Here is a 22510-nt window from a genome sequence, read left to right on the forward strand (position 1 = left end):
GCACAAGAAAAAAAAAATCTAATACCAAAAGTAATATAAGTAATACAGAACAAAGTGTATACCACGTGGCAGTCAAGGAAGTGATCAAGTCACTTGTTATAGAGCAGATTATTATATAGTTTTATGGAAAAAATCATTAAAACCTGTAGTTTATTGACTTAAATTGGAAGTTTTGCTGAATGATTTTCCCCACAAGCCTATATATCAGTTTGCTCAGCTTCTTTGTATCGTGCTGCAGATTGCACTACATTTTCATGATGACAGGTTCACTTTAAGAATGTTTTTACACCCCTAGGGCAATTGAATGAGGGTTTGCTGAACCCTAATAATTTATTTGTAATAAGTGTAATATGTTAAAATACATTTTTAATATCTTACTTTTCAGATTAGTTACAGATGACCACAGTGGCCAGCATTTGGCTGCTGTAGTCACATTGTAAATGGTGGCAGATTATCAATCTGTGATGACACCAGTAAGTGACAAGGTATCAACAGTCAAAGGGGTTAAAAGGAATCTGTCACCACGATCTTGTCAGAGTTTAAAGAGGACTTGTCACCACAAAATGCAGTCTGAAAGCACCATGAGATATAGCACGAGGAGCTGTCTGTTATGCACACAATGCTATCAGTCACTGATAACACCTCTGTACTGTACCAATAGCTGTTCACAGGAGGTGGACAAAGCAAAGATACAAATGTATAAATTACAGATTTTACTGAATCTTTTTCCCACAAAAATATAAATCGGTCTGCTCAGCTTCTCCTGCTCTGTAACCTGGTGCTTTCAGATAGCATTGCATTTTGTGGTGACAAAAATGCAATGCAGTCCTCATTAGACCTCAGATCAGACCCCCAATCTTCATCACACCTCAGATCAGACCCCCAGTCTTCATGAGACCCCCAATCCTCATCAGATGCCAATCTTCATCAGACCCCCAATCAGACCCATTCCTCGTCAGACCTCAGATCAGACCCCCAATCTTCATCAGACCTCAGATCAGATCCCCAGTTTTCATGAGACCCCCAATCTTCATCAGACCTCAGATCAGATCCCCCAAATTAGACCCATTCCTCGTCAGACCTGTGATCAGACCCCCAATCAGACCCATTTCTCATCACACCTCAGATCAGACCCCCAATCTTCATCACACCTCAGATCAGACCCCCAGTCTTTATGAGACCCCCAATCCTCATCAGACTCCAATCCTCGTCAGACCTCAGATCAGACCCCCAATCTTCATCTGACCTCAGATCAGACATAAAATAACTTACCTCTCCTGTTCCGGATGGCACCGCCACTCAGGAGATCCAGTGCGCTCTTCCTGCAGTGCTTGACTGTGACCTGATGTTGCAGATTGTCAGGTTATAGTGCAATACGTCCTGACACTGTATGCAGTCAGAACACAGCGTAGAGAGGGAAGAAGAGGGGTGAGTAAAGCCAGCACCAAGAGTGCGTTATTCATCACTCCCTGCGCCTCCTGCATACTAATGAGCACTTCTATAATAGTATTCAGTTCATAAGACACACTGCCATTTTCCCCACACTTCTGAGGGGGAAAAGTATGTTTTATGGAATAGAAAATACAGTAAAACTCCAGATAATATTTCTGAATCATGGTGACAAACTCCCTTCAATGTCTAGTAATTTGGCTCCAAATATTTAAATCTTTTGTAAATTGCACCACTAAAAATAGATAATTAAATTAACAGTATTAATTTTTAGAATTTTTACAAATGAGGACTCTGTTTCAAACCATTCAAGGTTTTCTGTCTAAATAAATTAAAATGTATGTTTAAAGTTGTTAATGTTGTAAAATTCAAACCTGCAAGCATTGCACTGATGAGACAACACTGGAGGTAGGTGGTGACTGTACCTAGTACTCCCCTGTCTTCAAATAATCAATGTAACTGCAGACTGTTAAAAATCAGACTGTAGTCTAGAAGTCCATATTATAGCATCCACCATAGTGGCAAACATAATGGGGCACATTTACTAAGACCAGCATTTTGATGCTTGTCTCAACAAGGCCCTGTGTTGGCGGTGGATCCGCCGGAGTTATGAAGAGGTGCGGACCACCACCGCTTCTAAATGTAAGATAGCTTCCTAGATGTCTTTCATTTAGACCATTTTCTACGCCTAAACCGGCGTAGAAAATTATGAATGAGATGGGCCTACCAGCCTTTCCCCTTCCCCTCCCAAGCCACGCTCACTTTTTTTAGACCTGGCGTGAGCGGGGAGAAGTCGCAGATCACGGCGCAGAGGATTTTTGCGTCGCAATCTGCGCCAGAAATACACCTAATTTAGGCATATTTCTGTTTATTAAATGACCCCCGGTGTCCTTATTACCATATATAATTGGTCTAAACACTGAACTACACAGCGAATGACCGGGACGTATGACATACTTTTTAACACACAACTTCGCTGGTCTTCTCCAGTGTATATTGCCATAACTGATAAGGCAGGCAGGAGCCACATGACGAAGCTATCACAAATCCACCCATCTAAGTTTGCCCCCTGCATAGTTCTGTCTCATTCACACAGTCAGTGTTCGGTCAGTGATTTCCATCACTGATTTTGAGATAAAACCAGGTGCGGCTCTAAACAAAGAACAGGAGCAGATCTTTCCCTTATACCTTATGTCTGTGGAGGCTCCAATCCTGGTTTTGGCTCACAATTCCTATTGGCATATTCCTTGGCAAAACAAGGATTGTGTAGTTCCAAAAAGGCTTACCTTTCCTCCTCTGCTTGTGGTCAGTTGCATCATTTTCATGTGCTGGTGGCCTGTAGAGCCCTGACTATCATGTCCAGTAAATGCTCTTCTCCTCGTATACTTAGTCATGCACAACCACCTTTTTGTCCCCTCCAGTATTACTCCCCCTTTCCTGCTGCTCCCTTGTCACTCATTTAGTACTAGCAAAATGTGATAGATGGAATGAAATAAAGTGCTTATTACAAGATCTGCGGTCTCCGTTTCCGGCGTCCACCAGGCAGTGCTTCATTCACCCATTATAGGGATGGTAAATTGTGACAATCGGGGAGATGTATCAAAAGTGTTGCAAAGGGAGATTAGAGTAGTCACTCATGGCATCCAGACCCTCCTTCCTTTAAAAAAAATGAAGGTAGCAACTAGACTGGTTGATCTCTCCTGGTATATGTGTGTGTGCGCGCGCATAAAGGAATCCTGTTCATGTTTACATGGCTGCTAGTACAGGGCCCTCAAAGGATAAAAAGGCATATAGGCAAGATGATGCACTCTGCTGCTGCAGCTTTTAGTGTGAACAAGACTCAAGAAAATGTTTAAAGGGTAAAGTTGTACAGTGTTGGCGAGGAACTGCCTAATTGACCATACTGAATTTAAGATGTTAAAATGTTTCTTTCATTTTCTGCACTAGTGCTGACAGTCATCAGTTCCCGGCCAAACCTCTCCGTGAGTCTCAGAGTCACCTGCTTACTGACTCCCAGTCTTGGACCGAGAGCAGCTGCAATGAAGAAAAGGGGAAACTTGGTAGGTGCCAGATATAATATATAGGGCTGTTCTGTCCTGTAGGAAACACTACATTTTTGATGCACATATTCATATCCTCAAATGTTACAAAACAGTGCTCCTTTAACCACACAGTACTTACAATTCTTGTATGTGCCAATGCAGGTGAGTATATTAGTATTCTATATCCATTCTTCCTCTGCTTATCACTCCTCTCGTAGTGTAACGGTCCTGTATTGCAGCTCAGCACTAGGGCTACTATCGACTATTTTTGTAATTGAGTATTCTATCAATTGATCCAACGATTAATCGAGTACTCTGATAGCAAAATAGTAATTAAAAGAATGTTATTCTTTATAAAAACTCATCTCCCCCCCCCCCCTGTGCCATTAGGTTCCCCCAGCGCCACCAGCTTGCACCCCCAGCGCCACCAGCTTGCTCCCCAGTGCCATCAGCTTGCCCCCCCCAGTGCCACTGAAATAAAATACCTCTACTGTAGGGGCGCCGCTCCACAGTTCCTCCATCTTCTTCTCCACGCGCTGCACTGTCGTCCTCAGACACTGTCGTCCATCAGACAGCATCGGGTCATAGTGTGCGCTTACGTGCACTATGATCTGATGATGTGTCAGGATACGGTGCAGCGCGGTACGGGCCAGCGGGGGACCACCGAGCGTGAGTAATAGCAAGCTCTTCACTCCCGCTTCGTGGTCACATGACACAAACGAATCCTCGATGCAAAAATTTGCATCAAGGATTTTTTTTGTCTCGATTTACTCGATTCATTTGAGTAATCGTTTCAGCCCTACTCTGCGCCATTTAAGTGAATAGAACTGAGCTGCAATGTCATACGCAACCCACAGACAAGATGGCAAAAAAAAAAATATATATATATTTTTTTTTTCCTTTATAATATTAGATAATAACTTTCAGCTTTCAGTAGTACTGTAGGGTGAAAGAGGAGGGTTCCAAACCAGTGTATGCAAGAAGAAGGAAATCTGTGCTTCATAAAAGCTCGAAGTGTTAGTTTATTTACAAGTAACCAAAGTTAGGGCTTATTCACACCTCGGTGTCCATTGTGCCTCAATTATCTATGCAGTGGATCAGTAAAAAACATTCTGTCCACAAAACAGATCAACCAAGTTCATGCTCCTGCATTTTTCTTGTGGACCAACGATCTGTGGAGAAACACAGAAGCCTGAATGCACATATACAAGTCAATGAATTTGATTCACTGAAGTGTGAATAAAGCCTTAGTGTGACGTCTCGATCCATAAATAACGGAAGTTGCTCAGAGGCGGATTGCCGTACATGGAAGAGAATAGGAGATTGTAGCATTGTATGAGATACAAGCACTGCAGGCCCGTGTCACCTTGGTGTACCGTAATTTATATTATATGGTTATAAGTCCATCAGGCTCAACCAAGGGATGGGTGGGAATGTGAATTTAGGAAATGGGTGTGAGAACCAAACTTTGACCTGAAACATCACACTAAGGCCTCATTCAGACGGCCATAGTGTTTTGCGGATCTGCAAAACACAGATACTCGCTGTGTGTTCCACAATTTGCGGACCGCACATGGCCGCAACCATAATAGAAAATGCTATTGTTGTCTGCAATTGCGGACAAGAATAGGACATGCTCCATCCTTGCTGCAGAACGGAACCACGGATGCGGACAGCGCATGGTGTGCTGTCCGCATCTTTTGTGGCCCCATTGAAATAAATGGGTCCGCACCTGTTCCGCAAAATTGCGGAACAGGTGTGGACCCTTCATACGGCTGTATGAATGGGTCCTAAATGGGTGCTAAATCTTGCTGCCTCTCTTGTAAACTTTGACTTGGAGTCAGTGAGAACTTGGAGTACAGAGCTCCTTCTCTCTTTAAGCTTATAGGTAGGATTTCAATGTGACTTTTGGTCATGTAATAGTCATACAATAGGTACTACATAGGGGAGGGGGGAGTTGAGCAAGAATCACAAAAATGCCAAGCAACTTTCTCACCTATAGGAAAACATTGAGGTTGTGCAACCATAGTAAACGCGGTACAACCAAGAGATGCAATGGGTCCTGGCCATTGTGTAGCTGAGCTAATAACTGCAGTTGTACTTTACAGCCTTGATGGTACCTGAACTATGAAATACAACACAACAATGGAAGAAATCTTTATATTTGAACATATAGCCGCCTACTTTGTGGTATATTGCGTACAGAATGGAAATGTATTTCATGTATTGTCAAAGTTTATGGCCAGCTGAACCATATTCTTCATCATCTGCTTTTTAAATCTGTGTTTTTATTATGGCAATAACATTTTTATTATAAGTATGTAATTTCCAATTAACTCCAACCATCTACTCCTCAGCACAGTTGAAATTATGCAGGATACCTTGGCGCACCACATATTCATCTAATGTATAACCTTTTGCAGGCAGAAATATTCTGCAGATGTTGGTGCAAGCCAGTTTTTGATCATGCCCTGCAGCTAATAGGAACTTCTGGCATGACTTCTTTTAGGTTCCAGCCATTGAAAAGGTCCGCAGTCATTTATCAGGAGTTATAATAAGCTGCTCAGGCCAACGTGCTGTCGAGTAAACCATGCCAAGAGTCCTGTTACATCAACCGTGTTAATCCAGGTTGGCAAAGGTTCATGTTGTCGCATAATAGGATTGAGCATTTTGGTGTACTTTTCTGCAGTATCAGCTCCAGCAGATGTATCCTACCACTAGTATCCAGCTACATTGTTCAGGAGCATTCAGCCTGGAATATATGGACATTAGTGGATTTCCATCTCTGCATAAAAGACTTGGCTCCTTCATTATTTATGGAGGTTTACAGGTTTTCCTTGTGCACCATTCTTTCCAGCTGCACTGTTACTTTACTGTCTGTCTCTTGAGACTACTTTTGCTTCCAGATATCAGAAATGGTGGATAAACCAATGTTTTAATCCTTTGAAAAGATGTTCTTCTATATAACATCTGAGAAGGTTTTCCTTGTCCTCTTTTGTCCACTCGTCCTATCATTAGTCAGCTCTCTCTACACAAAGTTATAATTTTAGGCTCGCGATGAGTTCCATTTGTGGGGTCTTGGATTCTGTTAAAAGTGACACCCACTGTCTCCAGTCATCTACCTTGACACATGCCTTTTTTTTCCTGATGCCTCCTCTGATGAGATTCCAGGTGTGTCGGATTAATTTCTGGAGGGTGGTTCTCCAAAACACTGTATACACAGTTAATGGATTTTCTTTCTCTATGGCGAAGCCTTGATTGAGGAATCCAATTGGTACGTACTGCTATTATACAAGACATGACTTTTATCAGTTTTCTTTTCTAATGTCATTGCAGTGTACACTGTTTATCAGGACCTCTGTATTATCATTATTTAGCTTTAAATGCTATGAATTACAGGGGCTCTACATCTAAAATGTGGTATACATAATATAAAACAATCAATACACGTACAATATACATAGACTTATTAGCCCATTGGTACTAAGAGATAGAGGACCCTACCCGCGAGGGCTTGGAATCTACAAGGGAAAGGAGACAGTAGGTAAGGGTAGAAGCACAAGCCGCTCATCTGGCTATGTAGTGGCAGCTGGGTTATTGCAGGTGGCAGGCTTTTCTGAAGAGATGAGTTTTCAGGTTGCTTTTGAAAGTTTAGATGTTGGGGTAGAGTCTGTAGTGAGTTCCAGAGTATGGGAGATGCAGATGAGAAATCTTGTAAATTGGGCAAACCTAAACTTTCCAGGCAGAGTCCCACTGGTCTAGTGAGTCAGGAGACAACATGAAACTGCTCTAATGGAGCAAGTCCTGTTGTATCAGTCCAGTTTCCGATGTTAGAAATCGTCATCACAAGATGTCCTCACAGATCCTGCACCCACTGAGCAGTTGAGTGGGAGCCTGGAGAAGAACATAGCAGTAGAGGAGGTAAGTGACTGAAGAAGTCTTCTGATACTTTCCCTCATTGCTGCCATCAGTGGGGGGTAATAATGTTGCTGTCAGTGGGGATGTATTTAGCTGTACACCGTGATATTTACTTGGTGCTGTTGATTGGTATTTTGTGCCACACTGTGATGTCTTCTTGGCGCAGCTGGCAGGTATTTTGTGCTTCACTGCAATATTTACTTGGTGCTGCTGGGAGGTAATTTGGACTGTATTGCTGTAACCACGTGATCGGGTGTTTCTTTATTTCATGAGGGATGTTACAAAGTAAAAGAAAATGTGCTGCATGTGCATTGCGCTCAGCTTTCTTTTAGTCATAAGGGGTGATGGTGATATGTTTTGTGGGCTGGTGGGGTTTGTGTATAATGACTGCTTTTTAAATCTCAGTCAGGCTTCGCACTGGGATTTAAAAACGGACAAAAGGAGAGCAAAGAAGATCTTGTCAGGATCAGAGATTATGTGTGGGGGCGTATCTGGAGATTAGGTCATAAATGTAAGGAGGGGACAGATTGTGGACGGCCATGTATGTTATTGTTAGTATTTTGACCTGTATTCATTGGGCAATGGGGAGCCACTGAAGAGATCGGCAGAGGGGGGAGACAGATAAAAAATGTGGGGGGAGGTGGATTAACCAGGTAGCAGAGTTGAGGGTGGACAAGAGTGTTAAAAGGGAGGCCACAGAGGGGGATGTTGTAGTAATCCAGAGGGAGATGATGAAGGTATGCACTAGCATTTTAGTTGACCCAGGGCTGAAGAAGGAGCAGATGTGAGAAATATTTTTGAGTTGATGGTGGCAAAAGGTAGTAATGGCTTGGATCTGTGGCTTGAAGGACAGGGCAGAATCAAATGACTTGTGAGACTGGAGAAGGTGTGGAGCTGTTGACTGTAATGGATAGGTCTGGTAGAATGAGAGGTGGCAGGAAAGTTCAAGGTGGACATATTCTTGGAATTCTGATGCAGATAGGAGTAGCAAGGTGGGGTGATATAACAAGGAGAAGTTGAGGAAAGGCTTCTTGAGCGTGGGTGTGATGCTGGCATGTTTAAAAGAAGAAGGGAATACACCAGTGGTTAGTGATAGGTTGAAGAGGAGGATCAGCCGGGGATAAACTTAGTGGTTAAGCATGAGGTGGGATGGAATTGGGTCAAGGGCACAGGTGGTGAGTTGTGATTGGAGAGTAAGTTGGAAAGTGTTTCTTCAGCGATAGTGGTTATATGGGAAGAATACTGATCAGCTGTACACAAGGGTTGCTTGGACTGTTGGTTGAAGCTTTCTCTGCTGGGAATATGATGCAAACTCCTCTGCTGGAATAACAGGTGTGGGAAGAAGGTCCAGGGGACTGAACAGGAAGAAAACAGTGGCTGTGTGTTTGTTGTGAAGGGAAGATAGTGTGGAGAATGGTAAAAGAGAGTCAAAAAGTGCATGAATATCAAAAGTTTGAGGTTATTATGCTGGTGTGCTAGTTTGCTGACTGGAGGGGCAGTTTAAGCGAGAATAGTTGAGAATGTAAGTAGACTAGATCATGGACTCTGGAGATAGAAACTGGGTGCAAATGTGTTTGAGGAGTTAAACCCTTAGTGGCTCGGTGATATAATGGAGGGATCTGCTGGGAATTCCAGGATAAAAAGATATGCCCCCAGAAGTAAAGGGAAGGATGGTTTGACGAGACAGTCTGCTTAGAAGTGACAGAGGGATAAAGAAAGTATTCCTTTTTGTAGGGTTAGGAGTGTACTACCATACATACAGTACTATTACATGTGCAGCAAGCTGCAGAGGATGGGAGTGGTGGTGGCACTGTGTGGATTGAGGCAGGGATGAGGATTATAGTACCTCTTCCCTCTATCTCTCCAGTCTCTCTCTGCAGACTCTAAGGCTAGAAATAATTCAATTGCAATGGTGGCTGTAATTTTCCACTGAGGGGTACAGGACTGAGATATGGTTGGCCAGGACCATGTCTGAGTGTGAAGGGTATTTTTAACAATGTCCCTCTCACTGCGGTAAAGTCTCTATCAGCCTTTAACAGGAAATACCTTACTGACTGACTACAGTGCTCAGCCTCGCAGACTCTGGACCTTCTTGGTTCTTTCCATTCTCTTTTCCTGGAGTACTACAAAGTAGTGGTTACTTGCTTGATGGAACTATCCTCAGAGATAGTCATTTCTGAAACTTAGGCCTAGTCCTGTGAGGAGTGAGCACATGTAGAAATCTCTTACTTCCTCTGCTAACTCACTACTTACCAGACTTAGGGTCCATTCACACGTCCGCAAAATGGGTCTGCATCCGTTCCGCAATTTTGTGGAACGGGGCAGACCCATTCATTTTCAATGGGGCCGGAATGTGCTGTCCGCATCCGCATTTGTGGATCCGCACTTTTACATCCGTGCTTTAGTTTCCGCAAAAAAATAGAACATGTCCTATTCTTGTCCGCAATTGCGGACAAGATTAGGCATTTTCTATTATAGTGTCGGCGATGTGCGATCCACAAATTGCAGAATGCAAATTGCCAGTGTCCGTGTTTTGCGGATCCGCAATTTGCGAATGTGTGAATGGACCCTTAGCTAGGGGCAGACCTAAGTCCACACCTAACTTACTGCAGGAACATACAAAGATATGCTGGTACTTTAAATGGCACAAACATATCAAATAACATTAAAGGGGTTATGCCATGATTAATGTAAAAAATCTGAAATCATATAGTACATGAATCTAGAGATTTCCTCATTCATTGCTCCAATTGCTCTGCTAAATTTTTTCAAGCTGGTAGCTTAGAGGGCGTGCACTTCATCATAGGGTGTGCCCTTTCTACTGCAGTTGGTGGCAGTTGAAGGATGGAACTGAGCATGTGCTTTCAACAGGACAGAGAAATTAGAAAAAGAGCAAACAGCAGGTGGCGCTATACAGATAGATTTCATTGAAAAGCTCAGTGGCTATTCTAAATTTTTAATTACATTCAATTACAATAATATTCAGATCCACGTGCTGGTTTGAAAATATACAATTTTTCATGGGACAACCTCTTTAGATAACATTGCACAACAATAACAGTTTGCAAGTACCATATTCTGGGGTACTGTACATGCAGCAATGAACGTCTGCTCCCACAGTGCGGTTCTCTTTTCTGGCTCATAGAGGGTGTCTTGAGCAGGGATACCCAGCCATGGTGACTGTATGCCCTTATAGGTCATATAGACTGCGGTTGCCTGGGGACATTTCTGAAATCAGTTTACTTACCAAATCAACAAAAGTAATTTAAAATGTTTTTACAGAGCCTGATCTGTCCTTCTTATCTGATGTATCTTCACTTGTTCATCCATGATAACTCCCCTGCATAACGGAAACGGGACGGATCCGTTTTGCAGCCCATAGACTTCTATTATGACGGAATGAATAACGGAATGCTTTTAAAGGCATCCCATTATGCATTCCGTCATAGAATTGCATTATGGTCCGTGGTAACAAAATATGAAATTCGCTCATATCTAATTATGATCTTTTTGTTTGCGAATACAATACAGTCAACTCATATAAGGCTACTTTCACACTTGCGTTCGGTGCGGATCCGTCTGGTATCTGCACAGAAGGATCCGTACCTATAATGCAAACGATGGTATCCGTTCAGAACGGATCCGTCTGCATAACAGCTTTTTCAGGTCTGAGTTTTCAAGATCGTGAAAAATCATATCCGACAGTATATTCTAACACAGAGGCCTTACCTTGGTGATGGGGACGCTTCAAGTTAGAATATACTACAAACTGTGTACATAACTGCCCCCTGCTGCCTGGCACCACCCGATCTCTTACAGGGAGCTGTGATCCGCACAATTAACCCCTCAGGTGAGAGATAGACGAGGCGGCAAATCATAATGAGGTGGTTATTATGGGGGACTTCAACTACCCAGATATAGACTGGGAAACTGAAACTTGTATATCTCATAAAGGAAACAGGTACTTGGCAATAACCAAAGACAATTACCTCTCCCAACTGGTTCAGGACCCGACTAGAGGGACACTCATACTGGACTTAGTATTAACCAATAGGCCTGACAGAACAACAGACGTGCAGGTTGGGGGACACCTGGGAAATAGTGACCACAAAGTAATAACATTCCAATTATCATTCAAAAGAGCGTTTCTACAGGGAGGAACAAAAATACCAAACTTCAAAAAAGCTAAATTTAGCCAACTAAGAGAGGCCATAGGCCTAACTAAATGGGATAAAGTCCTCACAAATAAAAATACAGCCACAAAATGGGATATCTTTAAAAGCATCCTAAAATCTCATTGTGAGAGGTACATACCGTATGGGAATAAAAGGTTAAGGAACAAAAAGAAACCAATGGGGATAAATAGAACTGTAAAGAAAGCAATAAATGACAAAAAGAAAGCATATCATTCACTGAAACAGGAGGGGAGCACGGAAGCACTAAAAAACTATAAGGAAAAAAATAGAACATGTAAAAAACAAATAAAAGTGGCCAAACTAGAGACTGAGAGATTAATTGCCAAAGAGAGTAAAACTAACCCTAAAATGTTCTTCAATTATATAAATGTTAAAAAGTATAACTCTGAAGGTGTCGGCCCGTTAAAGAGTAATGAGGGGGGAGTCGCAGAGAGCGACGAGGAGAAAGCAAAGCTGTTAAATATTTTTTTCTCCAATGTATTCACTGAGGAAAATAAACTGTCAGATGACATGCAGAATGCAAAAATAAATTCCCCATTAAAAGTGTCCTGTCTGACCCAGGAAGAAGTACATCAGCGACTTAAAAAGATTAAAATAGACAAATCGCCAGGACCGGATGACATACACCCCCGTATCCTAAGGGAATTAAGTAATGTCATAGCCAGACCCTTATTTCTGATATTTGCAGATTCTATATTGACAGGGAATGTCCCACAGGATTGGCGCATGGCAAATGTGGTGCCGATATTCAAAAAGGGTCCAAAAACAGAGCCTGGAAACTATAGGCCGGTAAATTTAACATCTGTTGTGGGTAAACTGTTTGAAGGTTTTCTGAGAGATGCTATGTTAGAGCATCTTAACGGAAATAAGCAAATAACGCCATATCAGCATGGCTCCATGAGGGATCGATCATGTCAAACAAATTTAATCAGTTTCTATGAGGAGGTAAGTTCTAGACTTGACAGCGGCGAATAAATGGATGTCGTGTATCTGGACTTCTCCAAAGCATTTGACACTGTACCACATAAAAGGTTAGTATATAAAATGAGAATGCTCGGACTGGGAGAAAACGTCTGTAAGTGGGTAAGTAACTGGCTCAATGATAGAAAACAGAGGGTGGTTATTAATGGTAAATACTCAGATTGGGTCACTGTCACTAGTGGAGTACCTCAGGGGTCAGTATTGGGCCCTATTCTCTTCAATATATTTATTAATGATCTTGTAGAAGGCTTGCATAGTAAAATATCAATTTTTGCAGATGACACTAAACTGTGTAAAGTAATTAACACCGAAGAGGACAGTATACTACTACAGAGGGATCTGGATAGATTGGAGGCTTGGGCAGATAAGTGGCAGATGAGGTTTAACACTGACAAATGTAAAGTTATGCACATGGGAAGGAATAATGCAAGTCATCCGTACTTATTAAATGGTAAAACACTCAGTAACACTGACATGGAAAAAGATCTAGGAATTTTCATAAACGGCAAACTAAGCTGCAAAAAACAGTGTCAGGCAGCTGCTGCCAAGGCAAATAAGATAATGGGTTGCATCAAAAGGGGCATAGATGCCCGTGATGAGAACATAGTCCTACCACTTTACAAATCATTAGTCAGACCACACATGGAGTACTGTGTACAGTTCTGGGCTCCAGTGAACAAAACAGACATAGCAGAGCTGGAGAGGGTCCAGAGGAGGGCAACTAAAGTAATAACTGGAATGGGGCAACTACAGTACCCTGAAAGATTATCAAAATTAGGGTTATTCACTTTAGAAAAAAGACGACTGAGAGGAGATCTAATTAATATGTATAAATATATCATGGGTCAGTACAGAGATCTTTCCCATCATCTATTTATCCCCAGGACTGTGACTGTGACGAGGGGACATCCTATGCGTCTGGAGGAAAGAAGGTTTGTACACAAACATAGAAGAGGATTATTTACGGTAAGAGCAGTGAGACTATGGAACTCTCTGCCTGAGGAGGTGGTGATGGTGAGTACAATAAAGGAATTCAAGAGGGGCCTGGATGTATTTCTGGAGCATAATAATATTACAGGCTATAGCTACTAGAGAGGGGTCGTTGATCCGGGGATTTATTCTGATTGCCTGATTGGAGTCGGGAAGGAATTTTTATTCCCCTAAAGTGAGGAAAAATTGGCTTCTACCTCAGTGTTTTTTTTGCCTTCCTCTGGATCAACTTGCAGGATGACAGGCCAAACTGGATGGACAAATGTCTTTTTTCGGCCTTATGTACTATGTTACTATGTAGGTGCTGCACCTGAGGGGTTAATTGTGTGGATCTCAGCCCCCTGATCGGCTGCTGCCAGGCAGTAGGGGCCAGACCCCCCTCCCTCCCCAGTATTAAAAGCATTGGTGGCCAGTGCGGCCCTCCCCAGTATTAGCATTGGCGGCCAGTGCGCCCCCCCCTCCCTCCCCAGTATTAGCATTGGTGGCCAGTGCACCCCCCCCCTCCCTCCCCAGTATTAGCAATGGTGGCCAGTGCGCCCCCCCCCCCATCTCCCTAGTATTAGCATTGGTGGCAGTGGCGAAGGGCTAACAACCCCCCCCCCCCCCATCATTGGTGGCAGCGGAGCGGCATTTCCGATCGGAGTCCCAGTTATCGTTGGGGCTCCGATTGGTTACCATGGCAGCCAGGACGCTACTGCAGTCCTGGCTGCCATGGTTACTTAGCTTATACTCACCTGCGCTGTCTGTGGCCGGCCGGCGCTCCTCCTACTGGTAAGTGACAGGTCTGTGCGGCGCATCGGAGGAGCGTCAGCCGGCCACAGACAGCGCAGGTAAGTATAAGCTAAGTAACCATGGCAGCCAGGACTGTAGTAGCGTCCTGGCTGCCATGGTAACCGATCGGAGCCCCAGCCTGGCTAAAGAGTTGAGATGTCCACCAAATACACTGCAATTGGGCATAGGTCTGGTCTTATACATCACTTGAAGTTTTTGCCCCTCTCTCCAGGAGTCCTTGAGCTCCTTGTTTTTCCTCTAAGGAGCCCACAGTCTCAATTCCTATCCTACGCATGTAACCCCAAAGTCCAAAGTGGCAGCGCACAGCTGATCTTTCTCTGATGTTCTCTATTGGAATTATAGATGGCGAACGGCCCATTCATTTGGGATGATGGCTCCATTCTGCCAGTGTTGTTAGGCTGTGAGGCTAAAGAGGACCTGTCAGATCTTCTCACTTGTGGGTTTAAGTAAAAACTTCTATTTCTTATAAAATAACAAATCTGGAGCTCTACATTGTATCTTTCCTCAGTTAATTTTGCTGCAAATGTGTGTCTATTGACAACTTCATGTTACCATTCCCTTTGTCAGAAGGTTGTGTCCCTGTGACACTAACAGCAGTGATTGGACAATGTCAATGTGTAGGGACAAGGAGGAATGATAACGGCAGATGTTAATTTATTCATACTTTACATGGAGGAATAACGGAGTCACAGCAAAATAAAATAAAACATGCTCCACAAGGAAGGGGAGCCTGTATACCATGTACAGTATCTCACAAATGTGAATACACCCCTCACATTTTTGTAAATATTTATCATTTAATGGGACAACACTAAATATATGACACTTTGATACAATGTAAAGTAGTCAGTGTCCAGCTTGTATAACAGTGTAAGAATTTGGAGTACGGCCCCTCGCATTTTTGTAAATATTTTATTCTATCTTTTCATGGGATATCACTAAAGATATGACACTTTGATACAATGTAGTCAGTGTACAGCTTGTATAACAGTGTACATTTGGTGTGCCCTCAAAATAACTCACAGCCATTAATGTCTAAACCTCTGGCAACAAAAGTGAGTACACCCCTAAGTGAAAATGGCCAAAGTGTGCCCAAAGTGTCAATATTTTGTGTGGCCACCATTATTTTCCAGCACTGCCTTAACTCTCTTAGGCATAGAGTTCACTAGAGCTTCACAGGTTGCCACTGGAATCCTCTTCCACTCCTCCATGATTACATTATGTAGCTGGTGGATGTTAAAGACCTTGCGTTCATTGGGATGCCCCCCAGATGCTCAATAGGGTTTAGGTGTGGAGACATGCTTGGCCAGTCCAGCACCTTTTAGCAAGGTAGTGGTCGTCTTGGAGGTGTGTATGGGGTCGTTATGTTGGAATACTGCCCTGTGGCCCAGGAGGGGATCATGCATTGCTTCAGTATGTCACAGTACATGTTGGCATTCATGGTTCCCTCAATAAACTGTAGCTCCCCGCAGCCGTCAGAACTCAGCCACAAACCTACACATTTCCACCACCATGCTTGACTGTAGGCAAGAGACACTTGTCTTTGTACTCCTCACCTGGTTGCCACCACACACGCTTGACCCCATCTGAACCAAATAAGTTTATATTTGTCTCATCAGACCACAGGACATGGTTACAGTAATCCATGTCCTTAGTCTGCTTGTCTTCAGCAAACTGTTCGTGGCCTTTCTTGTGCATCATCTTTAGAAGAGGCTTCCTTCTGGGTCGACAGACATGCAGACCAATTTGATGCAGTGTGCGGCGTATGGTCTGAGCAGTGACAGGCTGACCCTCCACCCCCTTAACCTCTGCAGCAATGCTGGCAGCACTTATACGTCTATTTTGAAAAGACAACCTCTGGATATGAGGCTGAGCACGTGAACTCAACTTCTTTGGTCGACCATGGCGAGGCCTGTTCTGAGTGGAACCTGCCTTGTTAAACTGCTTGATGGTCTTGGCCACCGTGCTGCAGCTCAGTTTCAGGGTGTTGTCAAACTTCTTATAGCCTCAGCCATCTTTATTGTCATGGTCTTACCTTCTTGCCGTCCTCCTTCGTTTGACATGTGCTGGCGGCCATCTTGGTTTCTGGGTTTCTTGTAGCCTCCCACCCTGCGGCTTCTTCTTCCCACTGGGAGGAGCTGGATGCCTAGCTCATATATATAGGAGGTCTGTGGCTTCAGTTCCTTGCTTGGTCCTCCTGTGTTCACATGCTTCTAAGACTGCTGCTGCTTCTGGTTCCTGATCCTGGCCTCGTCTGACTACCCCGCTGGTTCCTGATCCTGGCTTCGTCTGACTACCCTGCTGGTTCCTGATCCAGGCTTCGTCTGACTACCCTTCTGGTTCCTGACCTCTGGCTACGCAAGACCCTGCTTCGGTTTAGCCATCCGTTTGGACTTTTGCTTACAGCTTGATTTCAATAAAGCCTTCTTATTTCCACTTATCTCTTGTTGTACGTCTGGTTCATGGTTCCATGACATTAGGACCAAGCCATGAATTCTGACGGTACAGGGCCATCCTCGCTACTTACGCTGGTTGCCAGACTTGATCAGCAGGATCACCTGTTGGGTCGGTTCGCTGTGGCGTTGCAAACCCTGCTTGAACGCACGGCTCATTTCGCTTCCGTTGCCGATGGGTCGGTTGTCGCTCCTGGGCCCGCTCCTACTGCCGCTCCGGTTGTTGCGCCAGAGTCTACCCTGACACCTGTTGCTGCGCCTGCGGTGTCTCGGGGTATGACCGGTTCTGCCCCCCTTCCACAGCGCTTTGGGGGAGAGCCAACTCAGTGCCGAGGTTTCCTTAACCAGGTGGGCATTTATTTCGAGTTGCTGCCACATGCCTTTCCTACTGAGAGATCAAAGGTGGGCTTCTTGATCTCGCTGCTCTCGGACAAGGCCTTGGCCTGGGCCAGCCCTTTATGGGAGAACAACAATCCGGTGGTTGCCGAGTTTTCCGGTTTTGTTGCTTCTCTTCGGAAGGTATTCGATGTGCCGGCTCGTGCTGCCTCTGCTGCGAAGCTCCTTATGTCCATCAGACAGGGTTCACGATCCGTAGCTGAATACGCCATTGAGTTTCGTACCCTGGCAGCAGAGGTGGGCTGGAATAATGAGGCTCTGGTCGCTGCTTTCTCTCATGGTCTCTCGGATGCCTTGAAGGATGAGGTTGCAGCTAAGGACCTACCAGTGGAGCTCGAGTCTCTTATTTCTTTCCTGATTTTGATTGACACCAGACTCAGGGAGAGACCTTCCTTTAAGGAGAGCCTGCGGAGGTCTTCTAACAGATTGGCGCCTACGTTTGCTGTCCCACCCGTGCCTCCCTCTCCTCCCACGCCTCCTGGGGATGACTTGTCTGGGGGTGAACCCATGCAGCTGGGGTTTGCTCGCCTGTCCGAGGGGGAGAGGGTACTCCGGAGACGCGAGGGCCGATGCATGTACTGTGGTCTCGGTGGGCATTTTCGGTTGGCATGTCCGAACCGTCCGGGAAACGCTCGCACCTGAGATCCTGTCGGGGGCAGATCTTGGGTGGAGTCTCCTCGTCCCCGGTTTCCCGTGTTGACAAACCACTGATCACTGTTGTCCTCTCCTGGGTCGGGGGCTCGGTGACGACCCAGGCGTTGGTGGACTCTGGTGCTGGTGGTTTGTTCATTGATAGTGTGTTCGCTGCCGCCAATTCCATTCCTCTGCAGCCTCGAGGTTCCCCACTGGCTCTTGAGGCGATAGACGGCAGACCCCTTCTGCCGCCACACGTGACTCATGAGACCCTTCCAGTGGGGATAGCCATTGGTGCCGTTCACAGAGAGTCGGTCTGTCTCCAGGTTTTTTCGTCTCCACACTACTCGGTGGTCTTGGGGTACCCCTGGCTCCAGAAGCATAATCCGACTTTCGATTGGAGATCGGCCGAGATCCTCTCGTGGTCACCGCAGTGTGGGGCTAGTTGCATCCATGGGCCTGTCAAGTTGCTGTGTACTTCCTCGGACTCTCTGTTGCCTCCTGAATACGAAGAGTACCGGGATGTATTCGATAAGGTGCGCGCGGTTGCCCTACCTCCGCACCGCCCATACGATTGTGCCATAGAGTTACAATCTGGTGCCGTTCCTCCTCGTGGCAAAGTCTATCCACTGTCGGTAGCGGAGAATGAGGCCATGGAGGAGTACGTGAGGGAGGCGCTTTCACGCGGACACATTCGCAAATCCTCGTCCCCGGCAGGGGCTGGATTTTTCTTTGTGAAAAAGAAGGGCGGTGAGTTGAGGCCTTGCATCGATTACAGGGGTCTCAATCGCATCACGATCAAGAACGCTTACCCGATACCCTTGATTTCCGAGCTGTTCGATCACCTCAAAGGGGCCACGGTCTTTACCAAACTCGACCTGAGGGCGGCATATAACCTGGTAAGGATCAAGGCGGGCGATGAGTGGAAGACCGCGTTTAACACCAGGACCGGTCATTATGAATCCTTGGTTATGCCCTTTGGGTTGTGCAATGCGCCCGCAGTCTTCCAGGAATTCATCAACGATGTTTTCCGTGACCTGTTGCAGCAGTGTGTGGTGGTCTATTTGGATGACATCTTGGTATATTCTGAATCCATGGAGGCCCACATTATGGATGTCAGACGAGTGTTGCAACGGTTACGAGAGAACAGGCTGTTCGGTAAGCTTGAGAAATGCGAATTTCACCGATCCCAGGTAACCTTCTTAGGTTACATCATTTCCGCTGAGGGGTTCTCCATGGATCCTGAGAAGGTTTCGGCTGTCTTACAGTGGCCCCAGCCCAGTGGTCTCCGTGCCCTGCAGCGCTTTTTTGGCTTCGCCAGTTATTATCGGAAGTTCATCAGGGACTTTTCTGTGCTAGCCAAGCCTCTCTCGGATCTGACCAGGAAGGGCAGTAATTTCCAGGTCTGGCCGCTCGAGGCCATCCGAGCTTTTGAGGCTCTAAAGTCCGCCTTTGTGTCGGCTCCGATTCTGTCGCATCCCAACCCTGGGTTGCCCTTTGTCCTCGAGGTGGACGCGTCTGAGACGGGAGTAGGCGCCCTTCTGTCTCAGCGTAGAACACCAGAGGGTCCTCTGCTTCCTTGTGGGTTTTACTCCCGGAAACTGTCTTCCGCGGAGTGCAACTATCAGATTGGTGACAGGGAGTTATTGGCCATCGTGCAGGCCCTTAAAGAATGGAGGCACTTGCTCGAGGGTTCGGTGGTTCCGGTTCTCATCCTGACGGACCACAAGAATCTGACCTACCTTTCTGAGGCCAAGAGATTGACACCACGTCAGGCCAGATGGGCTCTGTTCTTGTCACGTTTTAATTACGTGGTCTCCTACCTACCCGGTTCCAAGAACATCACAGCGGATGCCTTATCACGGCAGTACTCCGAGCTGTCCGGGGAGGAGTCGATTCCGACTTCGGTCATACCTCCGAATCAGATCCTGGCCGCCATTCGCACCAGCCTGACCTCTCCCCTGGGTGAGCAGATTTTGGCGGCTCAATCTGGTGCTCCCTCTGGGAGACCCAACGGCAGGTGTTTTGTGCCTGAGGAGTTGCGCACTCGGTTGTTGCGAACCTACCATAACTCCAAGGCCGCGGGGCATCCTGGAAAGAATCAGCTGTCCTGGGCTGTTTCACGTCTGTTCTGGTGGCCTTCTCTACGTTCCGACATTGCCGCATATGTAGCGGCATGCTCCGTTTGTGCCCAGAGTAAGTCCCCTCGGCACCTTCCGTTGGGCCTTTTGCAACCCATAGCCACCGGGGAGCGCCCATGGTCACACCTGGGGATGGATTTCATTGTGGATCCCGAGGCCATACGGTCATTCTCATGATTGTGGATCGGTTTTCCAAAATGTGCCACTGTGTTCCTCTCAAGAAGTTACCCTCTGCACAAGAGTTGGCCACGATTTTCGCCAGGGAGGTCTTCCGGTTGCACGGTTTGCCCAAGGAGATTGTGTCGGATCGGGGGAGTCAGTTTGTGTCCAGGTTCTGGCGCGCCTTTTGTTCCCAGTTGGGGATTCATCTCTCTTTCTCCTCGGCCTACCACCCTCAGTCCAATGGGGCCGCAGAACGATCCAATCAGGCCTTGGAGCAATTCCTTCGTTGCTATGTCTCCGATCACCAAGACAATTGGGTTGACCTCCTGCCTTGGGCTGAGTTTGCCAGGAACACGGCGGTGAACTCTTCCTCTGGGACGTCTCCCTTCATGGCCAATTATGGGTTCCAACCTGCCGTGTTACCGGAGGTATTCTCTCCCCAGGATATTCCGGCTGTGGAGGATCACCTTTCCGTCCTACGTGCTTCTTGGGTACAGATCCAGAGGTCCCTTGAGGTCTCTGCGCAGCGCCAGAGACTCCAGGCTGATCGCAGACGAGCGCCCGCTCCTTCCTACCAGGTCGGAGACCGTGTATGGTTGTCCACCCGCAACCTCAACCTTCGAGTGCCCACTCCCAAGTTGGCGCCTCGCTTTGTTGGTCCCTTCCGAGTGCTTCGCAGGGTAAACCCGGTAGCCTATGCCCTTGCGCTTCCTCCTGGCATGCGGATCTCCAACGTGTTTCATGTCTCCCTGTTGAAGCCATTGGTGTGTAATCGTTTCACTTCCTCGGTTCCTCGGCCTCGTCCGGTCCAAGTGGGCAATCGTGAGGAGTATGAGGTGAGCAATATCCTGGACTCACGCCTGGTCCGCGGTCGGTTGCAGTTTTTGGTCCATTGGCGTGGTTATGGTCCAGAGGAGCGTTCCTGGGTTCCCTCCGCAGATGTCCATGCTCCTGCTTTGCTCCGAGCCTTCCACGCACGCTTCCCTCAGAAACCGTTCCTTACTCCGCGGAGGAGGGGCCCTTGAGGGGGAGGTACTGTCATGGTCTTACCTTCTTGCCGTCCTCCTTCGTTTGACATGTGCTGGCGGCCATCTTGGTTTCTGGGTTTCTTGTAGCCTCCCACCCTGCGGCTTCTTCTTCCCACTGGGAGGAGCTGGATGCCTAGCTCATATATATAGGAGGTCTGTGGCTTCAGTTCCTTGCTTGGTCCTCCTGTGTTCACATGCTTCTAAGACTGCTGCTGCTTCTGGTTCCTGATCCTGGCCTCGTCTGACTACCCCGCTGGTTCCTGATCCTGGCTTCGTCTGACTACCCTGCTGGTTCCTGATCCAGGCTTCGTCTGACTACCCTTCTGGTTCCTGACCTCTGGCTACGCAAGACCCTGCTTCGGTTTAGCCATCCGTTTGGACTTTTGCTTACAGCTTGATTTCAATAAAGCCTTCTTATTTCCACTTATCTCTTGTTGTACGTCTGGTTCATGGTTCCATGACATTTATGTAGGGAAGCAATTATTTTTTTCGGATTCTCAGAGAATCCTTTGCCATGAGATGCCATGTTGAACTTCCAGTGACCAGTATGAGAGCGTGTCAGAGCGATAACACCAAATTTAACACACCTGCTCCCCATTCACACCTAAAACCTTGTAACACTAACGAGTCACATGAATACCGGTGAGGGAAAATGGCTAATTGGACACAATTTGGCCATTTTCACTTAGGGGTGTACTCACTTTTGTTGCCAGCGGTTTAGACATTAATGGATAAAATTAATTTTGTGAGATACAGAATATATATCCATGGTGCATTTGTCTTCAGTGGGTCCTTAGCATCACGTGCTGCTCTGATTCTACACCAAGAAATAACACCCCATCTGCTCTCCATATAGACAAGAACATTTATGACTATGGTTTCCAGCTTCCACCAACAAAATAGGAACTAGGAGCAAGCAAATGACAACAGTCTCAGCACAATAGTGCACGTGATCTGTGAACAGAAGCAGTTCTTCTCAGGAAGAAGGGCAGGGGATGTTTTTATATAAACCTGCCAAGAGGTACATGCCCAAAACATTCAGCTCTGTGCTGAACTGATTAAACAAGTGCTGTCTTATCTAAGATTCAGACAGTTTCTTCATCTAATACATCGTGGTGTCCATTAAATTGACAGAATGCTGATCTGATAAAGAACATCCAAAATAATATCATCAGTCTTCTTGATATTTACTCTGTCTAGCCAGATGGTGGTAAGCTATGACCTGAATGTCCTACAAGTCTGAGTATTTCACTGTGCATATGAATATTTACCTTCTGCAGTATGGTCTGTGTCAGAGGCTTCACATTGATTGCTAATCAGACCTGCAGA

At 45.9% G+C, this 22510-nt stretch overlaps 1 protein-coding gene across 1 annotated transcript in view; it reads left to right on the forward strand.

Annotated features, from left to right (window-relative positions):
• The window catches only part of ZDHHC2 (zinc finger DHHC-type palmitoyltransferase 2), a 171907-nt gene that overhangs the window by 124300 nt on the left and 25097 nt on the right, over nucleotides 1–22510 (forward strand). Inside the window, exon 11 of the mRNA XM_044299557.1 lies at nucleotides 3397–3509. Coding sequence (XP_044155492.1) covers nucleotides 3397–3509 — 113 coding nt within the window. The remainder of the gene's footprint in view (nucleotides 1–3396; nucleotides 3510–22510) is intronic.

Source organism: Bufo gargarizans, chromosome 1 (genome assembly GCF_014858855.1).
Source record: "Bufo gargarizans isolate SCDJY-AF-19 chromosome 1, ASM1485885v1, whole genome shotgun sequence".
Lineage (NCBI taxonomy): Eukaryota > Metazoa > Chordata > Amphibia > Anura > Bufonidae > Bufo > Bufo gargarizans.